The 19917-nt window shown below is 49.2% G+C and overlaps 8 protein-coding genes across 8 annotated transcripts; 4 read left to right on the top strand and 4 right to left on the bottom strand.

The window, feature by feature from the left end:
- Positions 1–1567: 1567 nt before the first annotated feature.
- Positions 1568–2822, top strand: BU24DRAFT_90435 (uncharacterized protein). Its single transcript, XM_033534781.1, has 4 exons — positions 1568–1695; positions 1745–1994; positions 2045–2276; positions 2327–2822. The coding sequence occupies exons 2-4, from the start codon at positions 1862–1864 to the stop codon at positions 2616–2618; spliced, it is 657 nt and encodes a 218-aa protein (XP_033377412.1). The 5' UTR covers positions 1568–1695; positions 1745–1861; the 3' UTR covers positions 2619–2822.
- Positions 2823–2974: 152 nt separating this feature from the next.
- BU24DRAFT_468468 (conidial pigment biosynthesis scytalone dehydratase Arp1) lies at positions 2975–3673 on the bottom strand (the record flags this gene model as incomplete). Its single annotated transcript, XM_033532525.1, has 3 exons — positions 2975–3175; positions 3249–3517; positions 3592–3673. 3 exons carry the CDS (start codon positions 3671–3673, stop codon positions 2975–2977), a joined length of 552 nt encoding a protein of 183 aa, XP_033377411.1.
- Positions 3674–4282: 609 nt separating this feature from the next.
- Positions 4283–6261, top strand: BU24DRAFT_90151 (uncharacterized protein). The gene is made up of 4 exons (XM_033534777.1): positions 4283–4311; positions 4425–4776; positions 4841–5152; positions 5225–6261. The coding sequence occupies exons 2-4, from the start codon at positions 4596–4598 to the stop codon at positions 6226–6228; spliced, it is 1497 nt and encodes a 498-aa protein (XP_033377410.1). The 5' UTR covers positions 4283–4311; positions 4425–4595; the 3' UTR covers positions 6229–6261.
- Positions 6262–7735: 1474 nt separating this feature from the next.
- BU24DRAFT_429008 (P-loop containing nucleoside triphosphate hydrolase protein) lies at positions 7736–11519 on the bottom strand. The gene is made up of 4 exons (XM_033529624.1): positions 11216–11519; positions 10169–11136; positions 8553–10079; positions 7736–8497 (listed from the first exon to the last, which is right to left on the bottom strand). Exons 1-4 carry the CDS (start codon positions 11276–11278, stop codon positions 7765–7767), a joined length of 3291 nt encoding a protein of 1096 aa, XP_033377409.1. The 5' UTR covers positions 11279–11519; the 3' UTR covers positions 7736–7764.
- Positions 11520–11896: 377 nt separating this feature from the next.
- On the bottom strand, positions 11897–12587 carry BU24DRAFT_429007 (uncharacterized protein). The gene has a single exon (XM_033529623.1). The coding sequence runs from the start codon at positions 12542–12544 to the stop codon at positions 11948–11950; it is 597 nt and encodes a 198-aa protein (XP_033377408.1). The 5' UTR covers positions 12545–12587; the 3' UTR covers positions 11897–11947.
- Positions 12588–13734: 1147 nt separating this feature from the next.
- Positions 13735–15288, top strand: BU24DRAFT_429006 (carbohydrate-binding module family 50 protein). Its single transcript, XM_033529622.1, has one exon. It carries the CDS (start codon positions 13893–13895, stop codon positions 15030–15032), a length of 1140 nt encoding a protein of 379 aa, XP_033377407.1. The 5' UTR covers positions 13735–13892; the 3' UTR covers positions 15033–15288.
- A 208-nt stretch (positions 15289–15496) lies between these two features.
- Positions 15497–16912, bottom strand: BU24DRAFT_415419 (uncharacterized protein; the record flags this gene model as incomplete). Its single annotated transcript, XM_033526292.1, has 2 exons — positions 15497–16584; positions 16615–16912. The coding sequence occupies 2 exons, from the start codon at positions 16910–16912 to the stop codon at positions 15497–15499; spliced, it is 1386 nt and encodes a 461-aa protein (XP_033377406.1).
- A 1756-nt stretch (positions 16913–18668) lies between these two features.
- BU24DRAFT_497620 (uncharacterized protein) lies at positions 18669–19563 on the top strand (the record flags this gene model as incomplete). The annotated part of the gene is made up of 2 exons (XM_033534292.1): positions 18669–19054; positions 19110–19563. 2 exons carry the CDS (start codon positions 18669–18671, stop codon positions 19561–19563), a joined length of 840 nt encoding a protein of 279 aa, XP_033377405.1.
- Between the last annotated feature and the right edge of the window lie 354 nt (positions 19564–19917).

Here is a 19917-nt window from a genome sequence, read left to right as displayed (position 1 = left end):
AACAAAAAACATTCTCCCTGACCTGCCCAACAGATATAGAGGAGATCCCAAGGAATACTACGACCGCAATTCAAATCAATCTCAACACACCAACCGTCGCACTCGACCCACGTCCCAGCCATGATTCGCGACTTCGACAGGTGGTCCAACGTTTTGGGCGAGGTCTCCGCATTGGATGACCTCGCAGACTCGCAAATCGCCATTGACGCCGCCGACTACATCCAAACCCGCATATTCAATCACCGTCGTGCCAAAGAACCTCTTGTCCCGGCTCTTGGGGGTGTCCCGCTCGGGCTGGACCTTCACGTCAAAGATGATCTTGAAAGCTTCGCGAGGCTTCAGATTCGACCTATCTTCGTCTTCAGCGGCATCGATCTAACACAACAAGTAGACCCTTTTCAGCAGCGAAGGGAGGGTGCTGCGACCAACACAAGTGCATGGAATCTATACGACAATGGGCAAGCACACGAGTCCGTGGGCAAGTTTGGAGAATCAAGTAATTCGTCCGCACCCTTCACACACTTTACAAAGTCTGACGCTGTTATAGATTATGTCATTCCCGAAGACCTCTATCGCGCTCTTCAATCAATTCTTGTCCGCAGCGATATTCCCTTCCTCGTGGCACCTTACGGCTCATGGGCACAAGTAACTTGCACCCTACCCAGACACCAAATTTTGCGCTGACAGGTAGTAGATTGCATACCTACTAAAACACAAGAAAGTACACATAGTCGCCGGCTCCTCCGAGATGGTCCTCTTTGATTGCGACAGGGTCATCACAGACTTTGATTTCGAGAACAACCAGTTCCACTGGGTCAGACGATCGAGGTGCATTGCAGAGATGAGGAAGTTTGTTAATGGTATGGATGTTTCGGAGGACACCTTCGTCGATGCCTGTCTCCTGGCTGGGTCTCAGTTGCTCCCAACCATTCCTACACTGGAGACGGCAAACCGAACTAAGATTCTGAAGCCACTCGGTGCTATCGAATTGATCACGAATGGCGGCCGTTCTGGAAACGCCGTGGTCAATGCTAATAAAGATGACCCGAAGCTCCGAGCCCTAACATATCCCGAAAACTTTCGCAAGGCTCGTATGGTAGTGAAGCACTCCCCAATCATCACCACCGACGGAAAGCTTGAAACGCTCAACGAGGAACAGCTTCCTGTTGATGCACACGAGTTTATCGGCCAGCGACTTCCTGATGAAATGTACCATTACCTCTCGCGAGGCCTGATCAACTCTCGCGTTCTTAGATGGCGTTCTTTCAACGAGATCCTCGAACCCCCACCCATGGATGGTGGAGATTCCGCCGAGTACCAGAAACTCGTTAGCTCCAAGCTGAATCCACTTCGGACAACAACTCTGAATTTGATCTCCTCGAGCCTGCACAATTGGTATACTCACAAGGATTTGAACCTAAAGTGCTGGTTTCCCGACCCGTCGGGATCTTCTCGCACTGCTGCGATCAACACTGGCGGCAAGGACGAGACAAGACGCGTTGCCGAGAGCTGGAACGTGAAGGAGGCAACGTTCAAGGACATCGTCTCTCAGTACAAGGTCGGTCCCCTCTTCCCTAATGGTGATTATCGCAAGCTAACATGTCATAGTCAAATGGATATCTCGGGTCGGCAGTTCTGGCGTTGCAAAACCCAGATTTTGTGTCCAAATCCAGTAGCACGAGGGATGTTAAGAGCGTATGTAGGTCCTGTATCAACTCTACTTCATCTACTAATTGTCTTACAGCCCCTTTCCACTGATGCCGAAATCACGTACAACACCATATGGCGCTTCCTCGCTGTACGGGATTATGTCGACGTCAACCACAATCTGACTGCATGGGGCAAGACCCTTCTTGCGGTCATGACTTCCCTGAAGGGAAATGCTGACCTTGAAGAGGCTGCTCTTGCAGCTGTTGAGCTTCTTCGATTGGGTGTCCTCAATGCCGACCCTGCAATGTTCCCCAATTACAATGGCGCGCCGATACGCGGTGAGCGTGCGTATATCTTTCCTATCTAGCCAACATTTGACTGACTCTTTGTGTAGCAAAGGACAGAGAATTCAACCTGTTGCTTTCCCGTGTTGCTGGTTTACTTCCTCTCCACCATAAGCCAATTGGTTTCACAGGCCCTCTCAGCCAACATCTACTCGGCTACAACTCGGTCATCAACGTTGTCCGTCAAACCCTGCGAGATCTTGTTGAAGCAAGTGCGACTCAAATGTTGATGGGCGGATATGCCAAACGTGATATCAAAAGCATCCCAGCGCTTGCTATCGAGTACGTAAATCTAACCATATATAATCAGCCACAATACTGACGGACTCCAGTTTACCATTCCTTCTCCCTGTGAACTGTGCGCTCAGCGTCGCCATGAAGTCTTATCTCGATGAGCTCCACAACCAGTCCGAGCCTACCTCAGCCAAGGCCAAGGAACAGGTCAGGGAAACTGTATCAACACGCTATTTCCCGCAATCGGAAGACTTCGATAACGATCTTAAGCTAGCATTCGATCTCTGGGATGCAGTTTTCCAAGGTGTCAAGACAAGCGGCAACCTTGTCAAGGAGTCCGAGAAGAAACAATGGTCAGAGGCGGACGAATGGTTGGCATCTATGCGATGAACCAGCGGTGCAGATTCAATACAAAACCCTCACCATCTCTCACACGAAGGCGATACGAACCCCAACCTTGGGCTTGAGAATTAGGTCTGCCAAGTTCTTACAGGCATGCTTTGCTCCATAGGAGAAGGCTGATTCTTTTACAAGACATGCTTGACATCTAAAGCTTAATTACAAGCGAAAGCATAGCAACATTGAAGCCATATGTCACGGATGAGAGAAAGTTAAGAAACGAATAAGAAAGCAAAAAATCTAGATCATCGTTGGGGCAGTTGAAGCAGTCATTAATAGATATCACATCGGATGTGTCTCTATGTGTGGCCCTAACAATACCTTATTGTTATGGAATACAAATGGCATTAGATCTTTGCTTGTTGGGGCTTTTGTGTGAATATCTTGTCAAAGTTGAATTCATTCATCCTGCCTCCAGGTTTCGTTCCCGCGAGCTTCCATTCCCCGTCGACCTTTTTGTACCAATGCACCATGAGTGTCAAACCCTGACCTGAAGCTTCGACTTCCTTCTTGTCCATCGTCTTGAACCGCTTGTACTCCGTTCGCACCTTTCCGCAAAGCATCAATGAGTCTGGCATAGATCTGGGACCACGACTTGAAATCGAAAGAGAGACATCGTACCTGATGGAATCCAGTCACACTATCCGGCCCCGTGCGATCGAATTTCGACCCACCGATATGATGAATACAATCGACTATCCCACCCAACCTGTCCTCGCTGCTCGACAGCTGCAGAAACGCCTCCTTGCTCATCGTAACCGGCTTCTGCCCGAATGCCTCCGAGTAGTCCAATGTGACTTCCGGGGCCAGGATTGCAGCGAGCCGGGTGAAGTCCTTACTGTCGTAGCTATCGGCCCATTCGAATGTTATCCTGCTGAGGCAGAGGAACTCTGCGGTTAGTAACGTCGTTAGTGTGATTTAGATCTCTGCTGAGAATGAGAATGATACCGAGGGGCTTGGGTACCCGGAAATGTAATGTCGTTGGCCATGCTTTGCGAAGTGAGTGATTCGTGATGATGATGATATGGGTCTGGGAACTTGCTCATGTTGTCTTTCCCATGACATTGAGGTTGAGACATGATACTTGCACATGAGCCTCGTACTCATCGTAGCGATGCCGAGGCACTGTGACTCCCCTCTTCTTATCACCATCTGGTTAAAATTTCATGGCGACAATGGCATCATTAACAAGACGAAATGCGCTCACGTCCCAGGTTATTCATTCATAGCTACTCATCAAGTCCATAATACATGTACATGCATCCCAGCAGTCAGCGCACTAGATCTTCCCAGGAACACCGACCTCACGAACTCCAGACTAAGAGCCAAACCAACATCACAAGTAACAACACATCTCCACCCATCTATTCGCAAATGCAGAGTAGCCATTCTGTCTTAGCCTCGGAATGCTAGCCATGCCTAAACTGCAAGCTTCGAAATGTGGGGAACTGACGGGCAGGAGTGGGGAATACCCCAGAAAAACCGGGGATGGTTGTTGGCGAGCAGGCGCTAATGCTCATGTTGACCATGTGGGCGCTCCACCCCTCATTCTCGATGATGACTTTGCTCTGGGGGTGTGTGTTGGATCAACTCGTCACAGTGTCGTTTTCTCCTCCATTAAGTGTGGCTTTGCTTTATCTAGAAGGAAGTATGACCAGTTATCCATGAGACAGGTAAGAAAGATGCAGGTATTTGAACAACTCTCTTCGGAGATTCGAAGTCGATGTAGTTCCAAGCATTTGAACATTGACATGGAGATCTTGAAATACCACGAGTAAGGCTAACTACGGCGACCAGCATACGATGAGAAGCACTCCACTATAGCCAAGGCGGATGAGAACCTAACGTATAGCACCCTTGACATCTTCTGCATCCCTTATCATACAACGCCGATTCCGACTTCACGAATACCATCTCAACACTCGACTATAGTAAAGACAAGAAGCAACTGCCCACGCAACCAACACGATGAATGAAAAGCTCCTCTCGCGGATCGCAGACCCATACAACGTCTACCTCGACGCAAAGAAGACGCCCGGATTCACGCACGTGAAAGACCTCCAGCAAGAAAGTGCCGACAAAGCAAGCGAGTTATTGATGCTGAATCATGCGAAGTACCACACACTCTTTAATGATGTCGGGCTACACAGTGAGTCGATAATGCATCGGGCCACTGGAAAGAGATCGAGTTTACTAATGAGGGTTATGACCAGATCACATTGTTCATCATATATGCACGATATACGCTCTGGGTGCAACGCCAGAGGAACTACAGGCGGCGTATGATTTGAACGAACCGTATCAGGTTTCAATGTCCCATCATGATGACGGTGAAGTATCTGTTGCAGTCGACATGACCGATCTGAAGGCCTTCAAAAGTCATTTAGGGGAGTCCAAACACTACAGCGACTATCTCCACTTCTTCCAGGCGCTCATCGCCAAAAAGGGAGTGGAAGCAGTATTGAAACAATACCTCTTCAACGATGAAGAGAGCGGTACCGACTTGTTAGGACGGATGTTTAGTGGTCTGTAACCCCTAAACCTTCCCAAACTCACAACACACATCGATTCGTCCGCACTGGCTCACCGCTGAAAAGGTTTCCTCCACCCCATCCTCCATCTCGGTTTCGCTCTCGAATTCCAGCAGCCTCTCCTCGTCGCCGAAGCCCTCTCATCAGCCTGCATCCACGACACCTGGCCTCTCGACATCCTTCTCCCCACCGAACGCTACCTCCAACAACATCGACACCAACCCTGCACCCCATCCTACATCCCCATCCTCACCCACCTCCGCAACAACCCCCAAATCCTCACCGCAACCACCGCATCCGATCCCCCAAACCGCGTGACGGACGCCCTGCTCCCACGCGCAGGCCACCTCCTCCCCAGCATCCTCTCCCACTGGCACGTCGATCCGACCCCGGACTCCCTGGCCACCCACCTCCACGCGACCCTGCACTCCACGATCCTGATATCCGGCGCCGCGCAGCACCCTCGCAAGAAGCCGTCGATCGAGTTCTTCATGATGCATTCCGCGAATCTGTCCGCGCTGTTCCCTACGTTTGTGGTGGGGTTGGAGTGGCTGGACGATGCGCACAAGGCGAGATTGTTGAATTGGAAGGGTTGGATGGACCTCGTGATCTATGCGGCGAACGGGTGTCCGGAGTTATTTGTGGAGAGGGTGAAGGGGTATGTGGGGAAGGGGGAGGGGAACGGTGGTGGGTGGGAGGAGGTGCTGAGGAGGGCGAGGAGATATCCTGATGACGGGCACTCGGCGAAGTTTGTTAGGGCGGTGCTGTGTGCAAAGGAGGTTGTTGGTAGTACGGAGGGTGTGGAGGTGGATGGGGGATTGGGTGAGGGTGATTTCTTGAAGATTGCGCGGATGGCAATGGATTCTGTGGAGAGGATGTTGGTACCTGGGTATCGGCTACCCGAGGGGCAGAGGAGGTTCTACGTGGAGAAATTGGGAGTCCATGAGGAGGTGGCGAAAATTGTGGTGAGGTTTGTCAGGTGGTGTGGCGTTGAAGGGGCTTGGGATGGGTTTGAAGACTTGGATGAGAAAGAAGAGGGTGGAGGGCAGGAGGGGAGGGCCAAGTTGTGAATAATTGGATGTTAGGTTGTTGTGAGCGTATATGTTGAGCTCCCACGCACATAACCTGACTTCTATCAGGCATGTTTCATTTGCCTATTACTACTTATTAAGCGGCCTCTAACCCAGTGTGTCATCTCCCTGAGTCCTTTATGGTCTGTATTGTCTGATAAAAATGTGGTACAGAACTTAGCGACTGTGTTTTGAAACGAACCTTGGTACATATATGTCCATACATTTGGCACTGTTGAACACAGTTGCAGTAAATCAACCCGGGCCACATGACTCGAAATTCCTTTTTGTCGGGCTCAACAAACTTTACAATGTTGATGTTTTGGTGAAATAGGGTAAGCGGGGCCGCTGAACAGCAATACTGCTCTTATAAAGCCTGGCTGACTACATCTTATTCACTTCTACAACTCTACCTGGATCAATTCCACAACTCATAACTCTACTTGGATCAACTTCACAACTTCAGCTACTGCTCGACGACCAACTCGCCCGCCTCGTCTTTCATCATGAAGATCTCTTCTTTCTACCAAGAATTCCAGGAGGCAAATCCAAACGCTGGGGCCTGTTTCCTACTCTCTGCGCTAGCTATGTCAGTGTATCAAGCCGTAAAGTACTATCCTCCGCTTCTTGCTGTGGTAGTACTTATTATTCTCCATGCAAGCAAAACTATGCGCATCAGGTCAAGCGAGTATATAATTACACTGTCGATGTTATCCTTTGGCCTTGGATTTCTTTTCGACATGCTAGTACCAGACACCCGGAGTTCCATGTTGTGCCACTGGGCCATGACACATCTCACATTGACGTGGGCTGAGCGGGACCTTCACGATGAGACACTGAGACGAGAAAATACAGATACGGCAAGGCGAATGCACTTTCAGTTACGCAAAGAAGCTTTATCACAAAGGATGCGGCACGGAAATTCAGGAGAATATATCCTACATTCTTCGAAGTCCGGCGAAGAAGAAGCTAGGGCGTCTGTTCAAGCCGATCTAAGGAAACGAGGCCACATAGAAACATCCTAACTGGATTAAAGCGAGAAGAGCGTGGACGGTATACTTTGAAGATGAATCATTCGTATGACCTACTATCCCATTGGGTTGCTCTTTCTTTGGTAGTTTAGGATGAGGTCACTCCTTCATACTTATTCCTGTTCTTCTTGCCTTCTATGATGTATCAATTGGTCTCTTAACAGGGAAAGTATGGATAGAGTAGATGTAAACTTGAAGAATTCAAGGCCCCTTGACCCCATTTCCGCTCCTTGTCGCACTTTGCAAAGTTTCCGACTCGCGACTACTACTATCTAACATGTCTTCTCGAGCTTATCTGACTGGACGACAAGATCCATGATCCTAGAGAGTGTTGCAGGTTTCCTTGTGACAATGCCAGTGCCTCAAGGTCCAGCCGGAGGTTGGGAGTGCGAGGTTGCACATTTTGGGTGACTGCAAGTCATTGAACATCATTAGATATGAAGCACGCCATTCGGATATGCAACCGAGTTTCGAAAGCTATTTATCAGATTGTATATCTCCAGTTCTACCTCTTCAGGGTCTTTTGCTTTTCTGCTTGAATGACCACCTCCCTCACCAACAAACCCTTCCTTCTCCTAACATTGTCCACATATCTCTTTGCCACATTCTCCTTATCCGCAAGCTCACCCAGATCCTCTAACTCATCTTCCGTCCAGGGAACCCAGAACGGATCCTCATCCAACATTTCAAATCCTGCGAAACGCAACTGCGGACTCGCACTACCACTGGACCGCTTCCTGATCTCATCTGAGAATCCGAAGGACTCTGCAACGGGCAGCAAGGCCGATATCGTGAACGTCTGCGAACCTGTCGTCGATGCAGAAGATGTAGACGACAACGTCTCGGACAGAATGGTACCGCGGCGTCGTGTTAGGACGGCGTAGACGCGCCCGAGGACGTCGGTGGAGGCCTGGATCTCGCAGCTGTACATCGCCAACAGGATGCGAGGAGACCAGTCGAGGAAGCCTGCGCGGATAGATTCGCGCGTCGTCTTGATGATTTCTCCAGTCAGGCGGCCCATTCGGTCCACGGCTGGATCCTCTTCGGCGGGGATGTTGACGGTGACTTCTTCAACGAAGACAGCGATGCCTTGGACGGGCTCGGCGCAGAGGGGCCCCTGGGCGCAGGCAAGTTGGAAAGCATAGGCGATGTTGTCGGTGAATGAACGAGGGGTGATGGCGTGTGAAGTAGTTCTCGACGATTCATCGTCAGCATCTTGGTCGTCCGACTCCCGAAGACTAAATAGAATTAGTTAGCTGGTTAGAACATGGGACGATGCGACAAGGGACCTACACTTTGCCAAAGATGCTGTCCTTTGTGGCATCTATGAGAATGTTGGGACCGATTCGTCGGGGACCAAATGCCGTGATCTTCTCAATGCAATCCGTCCAGACTTCCTTCTGGCCCTTTGCCTCGCCAAATGCAGCCTGGAGCTGCCTTTTGAAGTCTTCTAGGTTAAGAATATGGCCGGTTTCGAGTTGCTCGGCCTCTTCAATTCCGTCGTCGGCAGTTGTTTCTAGAGCGGGAGTCTCTTCTCCTGTACGCTGACGCTCCTCTTCAGCTTTGCGGTCCGAGTATAATCTTTTGATGGCGCCATGATTCTTTCCCAAGAACTCCGTGACACTTGGTGGGAGTGGCCGCACGCGGAGACGGACGGAGACTTGCTTGCTCGTCGTGACGCCAACGACGGTTCCTCGAGGTAGATTGGGATCCTTGGGAGGGTTCATCTCGGGCGCGGAGACAATGGACTCGCGGTACGGCACGATGGCTTCGCCGGCTTGGATCTCGCATTTCGCGAATCGCTCCCTGAGATCTTTCAAGCATCGTTCCAGGTGCAGTTCGCCTGCTGTTAGAATGACATGTTCACCGCTCTGGAGCTGTTCGTACTCGGCGCAAGGATCGCTCTGCACAAGCATCTTCAGTCCGTTGATCATCTTGTTCAGGTCGTAAGGGTTCTCGGGTTCCAGAGCAACGCGGACGATAGGCTGAGTACCCATCGTTATACCTGCGAGATTGACCGAACCGGGCAATTGCGAACACAGTGTTCCAGACTTGAGAATATGCCCACCGAGACCTCCGATACCGAAGACCACGCCAGCAGGGACCGAAGTCAAGGGCTCTAGTCCTCGACCCATCATCAAGTACAGTGCGGTGACCTTGACCTTCCGCGGCTCTGGTGCAGCATGCGGCTTTGCGGGGGTGAACTTGGGACCCAAAACGTAAACTTCATCGCCGACGTTCAGAGTGCCGGAGTAGATACGCGCGAAACCAATGAGGTGCTCAGGGTCCTCGTTCGTCTCGGCCTCCTCCTCGGGCGTATCCGTTGCGTTGATCGTTGTGGCTTGGAAATCGTGTGCCAGCCCCGCAACGTCGGCCGCCTGTTGAGATTCTGAGAGAGCCTGCTGTCTTGCTATTTCGGCACGCTTTTTGCGGCCTAGTTCCCGGGCTTCTTCTGCGCTGAGCGCCCCGTTTCTACGCTTGTTCTCTGGGAGTTCGCTCTCGGATATGGCGACCATTTTGCTGACGTATGCCACCACGGGAGCACCGTCCTTATTCTCGGGATGTGTTACTGCTTCTCGTATTTCGGGGGAAATGGCATCGGATCCGGGTGAGTTGTCGAGAATCTCGGGCAATCTCTCGGCCTGGGCTTTTGGTGGAGAAGGGAGATACTCGATTACAGATACAAGGAGCGCAGTGGATAGCGGGAGCCACGCGGCGAAAAGGCTAGTCAACACGGCGCGCGGGTCGCGAGAGCGGAGTATATGGTTAGGTAGAGTGATGGACAACGACTTGGTAATCTTCTCCACCATAGCAGGGTCTCTGTGTGGGAACGAATGAGTATGTTGATTAAAGTATGTACACAGTGACGACGAGAAGCAAATGCACAGGAGGAAAGGAAATCCACGCACCCCTTTCCGTTGTTACCTCCGGTGGTAGCCCCATAGACGGCCCATATATTGTCGAGTACAAGCTGGACAAACATGGGCTTAAGATTCCGACCCTTGAGATGCTTGGATCCAAGGACTCGTTTGGTTTTTGGATCGAGGTAGAACTCACCCCACAGGACTTTTTCGAGTACAGAGCGCTTGATGCCAAGTTTCCGCTCGTAAAGTCCGGCGAATTGCTTTACTGTGAAAGCCCAGCCGTCGATGGCGCTACTGAAAATGACGTTGTTTTTCTCAGGGGCGAAATATATGTCTTCGTCGTCTTTCTCCTCGTACTCAGCAGGTGTGTTAGTAGTATCAATACCATCGCCATTCTCTGATATAGCTGACGAAGTTGCGTTCGCCTTATCAGCGGCAGCAGCGTTGAGCTTTTCTTCCATCTTTTCTCGCCACCTGAGGTCGTCTTCCATGCGCTCGCCCTGGTAGAAGCTCCCCATGACGGCATTCACCTGTTCAAGCAGTTTACTTAGATGCGTATAGGCCTCGGCGGGGCTCATCTGCAATTCTGTGATTAGTCTGTCCATCTTATTAATAACGAGCAAAGGTTTGAGCTTTTCGATCCATGTCTGGCGCAACACGGTTACGGTCTGACTACACACGCCTTCGACTGCATCTACAAGCACAACAGCTCCATCACACAGCCGCGAGGCCGTGGAAACTTCATAGCTGAAGTCGATATGTCCCGGCGAGTCTATGAGATTTATCAAGAATTCCTTCTGCACGGGCTGGGCATCTGGCGCGGCGCGGCGCAAGAGGGAGAAGTATAGGGAAATTGCGGAGGACTCCATGGTGATGCCGCGCAACTGCTCGTCTGGGCGGGAATCGAGGTATCTTATTTTGCCCGCGAGCTTCGGAGATATGATGCCATTGGTAGCAATGAGGGCGTCGGTGAGCGAGGTTTTACCATGGTCGACATGTGCGAGGATACAGATCTAGAAAAGACATGCTCAATCAGCCTAGGCCCGGAGTCGCAGGGGATGGAACAGGGAGTCTTGGGGGAGAATGCAGTACGTTTCGGATGCTTTCAGCTGCTCGTTGCAGTGAAACTAATTTCTCTGGAGGAACGACAGGCATTGTGGCGTTGGTGAGGACGAAGACAGTCGAGGTGGGGTGGATGTTTTTTTGCGCTTGCGCGCGCCCGCAGAGTTGAAGAGGGGTCTCTTCTAGGTGGATACGGAGGAGAGTTCGTTTCTGCAACTGGAGATAGATGTCCCAGCAGTAAGACGGCGAGTAGGTATCTCAGAAACAGGCGGAAAGACAGAAATACAATGGAATTGTGAGGGTTTATAGAACGTAGTGGACGCTGTGATGGATACCTAGGTAATGATAGGTAGTGGACGATGACGCTTGCGGGAAAGAAATTCGAAACGGGCCAACCGCCTAACCCACCAGTAGGATGAAGTCATCGGGCACCATCAACGAATCAGATGATGAATAGATAATTATGAGCCATAATGAGTGGGTTGGATGACTACACCCTGCTATGGCCTCATAACCAATCATAACCATATCCTCGAGCGAAATTAATTACATAAATAACATAGCCACAGCATAATGATTCATGTTCTTTATATAATAACTATAACCCCAAATATACAAAGTTATAAAAATATTTTAACTTCGTTAAAGCTATTTACAGTATTTTCATAATACTAATTACTTTTCTTCTCTATTTGCACAAGTCCCCATAAGGTTGACTGAGTCGCAAGACATATCATGTACATCTCGCAGTTCCATGTAATGCTAAACTTCATTTTTGGTCCTCACTGTCAACCCTGAACCTGTTTGGTACTTGAAAACGATTCTGTTAAAGTTCCATTGAGAACAAGTCAGACAGTCATCCTCGAAACAAGGACCTTTCAACTCGATATCGTTGGCGTTACTCCCAGACACCGAACGGCCCTCGCCACCATATTGAAAGCTAAACAGCTTAGTCTTGCAATCGGGACTTCCCTCCTCCTGCTCCTCCTCCTTCTTCACTTCTCGGGGCGCTTGCGGGGTGAGCGATCTAGCAAACGAAGACGCCTCAGGTGAAGAAGGTCGCTCATACGAGTTCCATACATGTTGTGAGAATTGGAGTGCGGATGCCCCGTGCGATGGTTTCGGTGATGCACTTTTTGAATAGCTGTTCCACATCGTTCTGGGGAAGCGTAGGACTAGCCTCTCGTTCAGATGTGCTTCCTGCCGGTCGGGATGCTGGCTTTGGTGTACATTAAGGTCGGAGTTGTGTTCGCAATCCCTATAATCTTGGTATTCCTCATCGCTTTCGTAACTGAGGATCGTCGAAATTTCTTGGATAGCTTTGCTTTTGCATGTACGGGGCCTCGCTTGTCTAGACATGTTGACTTGAAGCATATTGTTCAACCTGAAGACGAATCTGGAGTTGTGATGTGTTTTGTGGTCTTGCGGTTTAATCTCTGGTATTTATGTAGTATGCCCATGACTGCCCTGTAGAGCTACAACTCTCTTAAATCACTATGTTCTCCCTATCACTGAATCAAGGCACTGTTCATTTTGCCATAATTAAGGTACAATGATGAAAGACAAACATAGATTACGGGATGAGCCATGGTGAACTCTCTCAAATAAAGATTCACTCATATGTCTTGGCCTCAGTCAACAACGCCACCATCGTAGTTAAAGAAAGTCAAGAACAGCTCTCCCTCGGTAAGACAAGGTAAGTGTTGCTTTTTGGTTAGTTGAATGAAGTTGAATAGATGCTATGATGGTCCAGGTGATATGATTGCAAGTGTTACTGCAAATGTAAAGTATGATCAAATCTTTAGGATGTTGATATTCGCCGCAATCATTCTAGGTAAAATCACAGTTTTCAAGCAAGGAAGGATCTTCATTCGGTCAGCTCATCTACAGGCATATTAATTGTTCCAGTACAGTGCGATTTTTACTGGTGTCAAAGATACGAGTTGCAATACCTCTGAATGGATAGTGTTTCTCTTTTTCCATTGCACGCGTTCTCTTCAATTCAAGATGATCAAGAACGTCCACGTAGTATGTGAGTGTAGGAGATGGTTTGTAAAGCCCTGATCACAGGGATGCATATGGAATTACAGTCGCCAATGGATAGACCAATTCGAAAGCATAGGAGTCACCGTGGCGCACATATAGAACCAGAACAGATGCGTTGTATTCAGGATGGAAAGTAGTACTCGCTTTGTTCTTCTGGCAATCGTAGACCTGAAAGTACGAGTATTGTCGTTGACCGGTGGTCTTCCATTTTCTTGTTCCTATTTTTGCACCAGAGGCAGGGTCTTTGCTAGCCTGAGCTCAGGGCAATGCGCTGAGGTTTCTGGACATCGGTCTATAAAGCCGAGTTAGCCGAACGACGTATCGCGAAACACCTAGTGAGGTCCGACGAAATCAGCATCGAAATACTATTGGGTCAATATCACAGCGCTCGAGAAATGCTCCCCACAAATTGGCCGCGTACGCCACGTATGCAAGCAGTAGCCAGGTCCTAGCTGGCTCCTTAACGTACATGTTTCACAAACCAAGAGCAAGCTGCGCCACTACGCGCAAGGAACGAGAGCATGGGCTGAGGTCCATGGCAAATAAAGGGCACGAATTTCCATATACAAATATATGCTTCCCTTCTCACCCTCACTATAAATCTCGATAGAATACCTTGACAAAACTATCCACAGCTTTTAAATTTTCCCCAAACACTACCATGTCTTACAATAATAACGGTTACGGCCAGCAAGGAGATTATCAACAGGGTGGCAATCATATGCAATCCAACTACAACTCTCAAAGCAGCTATCAAGGTGGTCAGCAGCAGCCTGGCTATAACCGAAATAACTCTGGCGAAGCAGGAGATTACTACGGCCAGGGACAACAGCAATACGGCGGAGGACCTGGACAATTCCAGAATCAACAGCAGTACGGCGGGGGCTCAGGACAAAACCAGAATCAATCACCGCCACCGTACGGCCAGCAATCTCAGTCTCAAGGATATGGAAACTCCGGATATGGAGATCAGGGCTACGGTGGACCCGACGGAGAGACTGGCGATCGTGGCTTCATGGGTGCAATGGCAGGAGGCGCGGCCGGAGCATTTGGCGGACACAAAATAGGCGGAACAGGCAGCACCATCGTCGGTGCACTCGCCGGTGCTTTTGTTGGACACAAAACACAAGATGGAATCTCGGACTGGAAAGACAAGCGAGACGAAAAGAAAGAAGAGGAAGAAAGGAGGAAGAAAGAAGAGGAGAGGAGAGAGGAGGAAGAGAAGAGAAGGCGAGAAGATGGACACCACCATTCTGGGCATCATGGACATGGATCCCACAACAGTCCACGCGGCGGCAACTATGCTGGCGGCTTCACTCAAACTTCGCGCGACATCTATCTTGACACTCACGGCGACTACCGCCTCCACGCCCAATGTAGGAGACAGGATGGTTCATATCAGTCAAGCACAATCAGCCTCAATCGTGTGCTCGAGAATGATCGCGGCTCCTTCCGGTGGTCTGGAGGTGGTGGCGGTTCCAGCTCGTCCATCGTGACTGTTCAATCTGGCGATACGCTTCGATCGATTGCAGCAAGAAACAATTGCACTTTTGAGGAGCTTGCCCGGAATAACGGAATTCAGAACCCAGACATGATCTACCCTGGTCAAAGTCTGCAAATCCCAGGTAGAGGAAGCGGTAGTTGCGGTAGTGACTTCGGCTCCTCGGCTCGGAATGTGCGCCTGGTTGATGGTGGACAAAGACTCGAAGCTGAGCTGTCTTGCGATGGACGCTGGTCAACAGCCTCTGTGAACCTAGACGAGAGAATACGAAATAGGGACGGCTGTTTAGAACTGGCTTAGACAATCAGATATATGGCGGTGGTATAATTCGGTACTTATAGATTTCTCTGTGCACTTGATGGATGTCCTCCCTGCTGTCAACCTTCAACTACGGACTTCATTGCTTGACGGAAGGATAGTGACACAAAAGGTTCTGAAGATTGAGCGCATTCAAGCTCCTGCTAGCGTCATGTGTTCATCGTCGTGATGCATAACACTATTTTTGCACCATGATCAATATTAGTACAGATACAGAATCATATTATGAACTACTCGGAATCAGTGGTATCTCTGAATTATCGCACTAATGGGTGTGTGCCTAACTGAAAGTACACTGCTCTTTGCAAGTCCGTCTTACTCTGCAGCCATACGACGCCTCCAAAATACCTGAAAGTGTTATACCTGGCTGCTTGTTGAAGTGATACATCCAATCTCAAAATGGCCTGCTAAAATTGGTTGCTGCCTTATGATTACTCTGGCAAGAATTACACAAGTTCGCCGTCCCTGCTCCTCCAAGGATGCCTGGATTCCACCCCTTGACTTTGCGTGGAATTCAAAAACACCGAGTCTTCACGACCAAACGTCTTGGCTTCCATCTCTCCTTCTTTGTAGAATTCTAGGTCCTCCCTTTGTTGTTTCATCCATTGACCATCTGGATCGGATGGTTCTCGTTCCTTCGTCAGAGAAGATGTGGCCACAGTGGGTCGATGTGGAAGGCTTAGATCCACGAAGATGAAATCACTCGCTGAGTGTGTGCTAGACCCGTTGCTGGTTTTCGTAACCGATGCGGACGTTGATAAAGTTCCTGATGAGAATGAATTGGCCATCAAATCTTCGGTCAACTCAACATCATCATCCACTGGGAAAGGACCTCCAAACTTGCCTGAACCTCCATTGGTCTTCCGCGTTTTTGATGATTCGGATGCCGAGCGATCCAGGAACTTTTCACATGCTTTCTCAGTCGCATAGCCCTCGGCGTCCGTATCGTACCTCACTCCTGTAGACGTGGCCAGCATGCGACGACGATGGGACCCCAGGAAAGGTTGCAAAGACTTGAACATGGACCAAGCAAAACGAGCGTAGAGCGGCTCAGGGTAATATTGAGGCACTATGAGAGTGTAGTTATGCCAGCGATGCCTGTAAGCTGATGACATAGACATGAGGTGAATAGTGAATTCCCATTTCTCGGCTGATGATGGTTTTGGGACGATGATAAACTTGGAAGCATCAAATGCACGGTGTAGGTCTGGGCGCAAAAGCATAGTATTGGCCACATTGTCCTGGGTAACTTCGGCCTTTTCGTTGTTGTTATACTCATGTAGAGCATTTCTGTGCCACCAGTCCTCCTCCGAGGTCGGTACGATATGTGCCACATCCGTTACGTCAGGCTCTCCCGAAATACGACAACGTGCGTCTCGAATACGTAAGGCATCGGCGATGTTATTGGAGGCCAAGGTAATCGTACTGGGATTCGATTGAGATGCAGCCTTTACCCAGTGTCGAGGGACTCGTTGATGAGGAAAGCGCCATTCTCGAAACGTCGGGACGATTCCATATGGCTTTCCGCTATCATCTTTAACATGGAAGTAATACTGAGACTCACAGAGCACTTCATCGACATCAATGGCACCGGTTGCGAAGTCGCCATTTCGTGAACCCGAAAGCCAACACTTAGTATCAGGATTGCCAGCAACGACCATACAGGCATCAAAGACAACCTGGCCGTAGATACCCCTCCGTCTTTGAGGGCCTTCAGCGACGTCATCGTCAGGAGGATTGAACTTGAATATCACGTTGAGGGGGTCTTCGTAGCCAGGGTGACGAATTATGACCGGGCCTCGATGGGTTTCTGTCTGTAGTAGAGTGACTGGCGGACGATCGCGAGTGATTTTCTGTCGCATGTTGTTTCGTCGTTGACAAGGAAGTTCCGATATTTCGTGGTTGTGGTAGGGGTTTAGGAGAGTGCCGTGGTTGGAGGTGGAAAAGATGGTTGGGGGAGGTTTATATAGAAGCTTTGCGTTGAAGGTTTTGTATGGAAGGTCTATATGTACTACTGGTTTACTCCCAGAGCACGCGCTGGTACTTGGTCCGTTCTACATCAATCACTTTACCTTCACTTTCACTTGCACTCTATTTCGGCGGGGTGCCAAGAGGGCATGCACGTGTGTGTACTGTTGCCTCGATATTGTTAAGGTGAAGTGAAAACAGGGCTCCTAGGATAGATAAATAGATTGTCACTAAGCCTTAGTTGAGGATAGTATAAAGGCTTTTGACTACGCAAAGGAAAGTGTGTAGTAGCAGGACGTTTCATTGTAAAGAGGGAGTTAAGAAGCTTTACAAGGCTCAGATAAAGACACCTTAACCTACTAGCAATACTGTCAATCAATCATGGTTTCAACAGAGGCTTTACTGGCAACAACCCATCATTATCGGGTTACGATAGAGTACGAGCGGTTAGTCAGTGAAAACTCCGTGTGAAGTGCTTCAAGTATGGGGAGAAATCTTGCAGTGGCAGGTCAATTGATGTAGTCGGCAGGGCTACGACACTCGGATTACGATGCCTTCCTTTGCTGACCTTACGATTCATCATGGTAACAGCGAAATTGTGTCAGCGTGAGGTTGTCGCAGGTAGATTTCATTTGGACGTGAGCGGCTATGTACTGGTATAAAAACAGCATGTATAGTTAGAAACAATGTAGATTGTAGCCCCCATGCTTGTGGGTAGCTGACGCCGTTCTACAAACACCCAGCAAGTCAGTTTATCAAGAGGCTTAGTTACGGTAGTATGGCGCATTAAACCCCCGAAGCCGGTGAAGAATGATATGGATACCTCATAACGGAAGACTTGCTCACAGATTCAGTACGCGTCATTGCATAGCCGCTGCAATTGTGTCACGGCCTCCTGGTGAATCTCAAATCCTTCAACCACAACAAACATTCACACCGGATGAGGTCATCTGCGCGTACGCCCTGATACGAATGTAATTTCATCTGGTGTTCGTAGGTGCACTGCCGTGTTGCCCAATATGCGCGATTTCTGCTTAGTTCACCATGTATAGCAACTTGGCTTTTATATCTGGGCGATCATTATCATCTTGTTTCTTCCCCTCTCTATGCCCGTATCTGGAAACTGACTCCGCCACAAATCTAAGCAATGGCACTGATCTCTCTTGTGTATGCAATCGTTTCTCGTCCCTTGCACTTGAATTCACGAACCAGTGTATGCGCAATTGCGATCATCATAAAAGGAGACTATTAGTTTGGGATAGGGTATTACAGTTGCATTAAATAAGTCACATAATTCGCAATGATAGATTGTGAGTATCACCATTCAAGAACCGACGTGTCGCTCAGAAGAGAATGTAGAATGATGGTGGCATAGCCACAATGGAGGAAGGCCAAGTTTACACATCGGCCAATCAGAAGAGTGGAGGTGTTGGCACATGATATTGGTTTCGCTACCAACACACTGCCAAGTGACATACCAAGGGTTTTATGGAAGGATGAACACCGGTCAATTGTACATCTCAGGGATAGAAGCTTGTATAAATAAGGTAGAACAGCTCATTCCTTGATGGCTATACTTCTATCGCTTCTTCATTGCAACTCCTCAACAACAACTCTAACAACTCGTCCTACTCACATACCCCTGCGAAAATGCTCGCTATTGCACTATTAGGTGCAGCGACTGTCGTTGCAGCAGACGTTACAACGTCCATATGGCTTCCGAAGGATATTTACGGCTCGAATAGAATCGGTTTTGTCGGGTCTGTCATCGGTGCCGATAATGATACGCTCACTGTTGCTATGGGGTTTGATAATGAGACCCATCCCGACATAAGGACAGCATTCGAGGCTCAAGTGTGGACATTTGGACCAACTGCCATTCAGACCTTCACCACAGACCTCGGAGTCGGGGCAATCCAGTCTCTTGTCGAATCAATTACTTACTCGGGCGATTGGTCCTTCGGTTGGAATTGCTCCAGAGATAGCCAAGGAGACGCGAGCTGCACGACCTCCGCAGGTATTCACCAAGCCAGCATGTAAGCATCTCCCTCGTATTCACTATTGTCACCATACCTAACCAATCCTTGATAGATTCGCATGCAGGATGCCAAGACCAGTGGAGGTTTTCACTATCCTCAATACATTTTCCCGTGGATCGACCGGTGATGCTTCCACCGAGACCCTCATAGTGACGGATCCCGGGACGCCAAACACAGTGGAACCAGACTTTTGCTCTGTGTCCGGAAATGACTTCATCACGTCGATCCCCATTGAATATGCTGTACAGAGCTCGGTTGTGCGAAATTCCGACATCTCCACATACAAGGTCGTCATCACAGCTGGAGAGGAACTTTTGACCGCGACAGCTGGGGCTACTCTGAGCACACCGGGACCACAAGCTACAGCGACTGGGACGTCTAATCAAACTCAGACAGGTACTAGTCAGCCCACGGTATCAGAGTTCACGGGAGCGGCATCACCGATGATGACAGCCGCCCCCGGAATCTTAGGACTTGGTGCTGCGATTGCTGCCTTTGCATTGTAAGAATGCTAGGTTGCCGAAGACATTAGTACTATCTTGAATGAAATTTGTTTATGCCTGGGAAGTTAAAAGTAATGAAAGTTTAAATGTGAATATGAGCAAGGACCTTGGTTATCTGGTTACAAGATTACGATGATTTAAGACTGCAATAAGTGAGCAGCGCTACAAACAAACCAATCTTCATGTAGCGTATCTACTTAGGTACCGAGTTATGCGCCATCATTCTGTGGCAAAAGCAACACAGCGTTTAGATGTCCCCTCTGCACGGACGGAAGGCTATATACAAAGGCAGACACACTAGACTATCCGCGATCAGGTCCGATTCACATGTACCCACCAAGGAACAATACCTTACGC

This window comes from Aaosphaeria arxii (assembly GCF_010015735.1).
Source record: "Aaosphaeria arxii CBS 175.79 unplaced genomic scaffold BU24scaffold_15, whole genome shotgun sequence".
Classification (NCBI taxonomy): Eukaryota; Fungi; Ascomycota; class Dothideomycetes; order Pleosporales; genus Aaosphaeria; species Aaosphaeria arxii.
This window is presented reverse-complemented; position numbering and strand designations above follow the sequence as displayed.

Coding starts and splice junctions, on each gene's coding strand:
- BU24DRAFT_429008 (XM_033529624.1), bottom strand. CDS start 11,278: ATGCCTGTCGTTCCTCCAGAGAAATTAGTTTCACTGCAACGAGCAGCT. Junction 11,137..11,215: donor CAGCTGAAAGCATCCGAAAC/GTACTGCATTCT, acceptor TGTCTTTTCTAG/ATCTGTATCCTCGCACATGT. Junction 10,080..10,168: donor GGAGGTAACAACGGAAAGGG/GTGCGTGGATTT, acceptor GTTCCCACACAG/AGACCCTGCTATGGTGGAGA.
- BU24DRAFT_90151 (XM_033534777.1), top strand. CDS start 4,596: ATGAATGAAAAGCTCCTCTCGCGGATCGCAGACCCATACAACGTCTAC. Junction 4,777..4,840: donor TAATGATGTCGGGCTACACA/GTGAGTCGATAA, acceptor GGTTATGACCAG/ATCACATTGTTCATCATATA. Junction 5,153..5,224: donor GTTAGGACGGATGTTTAGTG/GTCTGTAACCCC, acceptor ACCGCTGAAAAG/GTTTCCTCCACCCCATCCTC.
- BU24DRAFT_429007 (XM_033529623.1), bottom strand. CDS start 12,544: ATGTCTAGACAAGCGAGGCCCCGTACATGCAAAAGCAAAGCTATCCAA.
- BU24DRAFT_90435 (XM_033534781.1), top strand. CDS start 1,862: ATGACTTCCCTGAAGGGAAATGCTGACCTTGAAGAGGCTGCTCTTGCA. Junction 1,995..2,044: donor CGCGCCGATACGCGGTGAGC/GTGCGTATATCT, acceptor CTCTTTGTGTAG/CAAAGGACAGAGAATTCAAC. Junction 2,277..2,326: donor ATCCCAGCGCTTGCTATCGA/GTACGTAAATCT, acceptor GACGGACTCCAG/TTTACCATTCCTTCTCCCTG.
- BU24DRAFT_429006 (XM_033529622.1), top strand. CDS start 13,893: ATGTCTTACAATAATAACGGTTACGGCCAGCAAGGAGATTATCAACAG.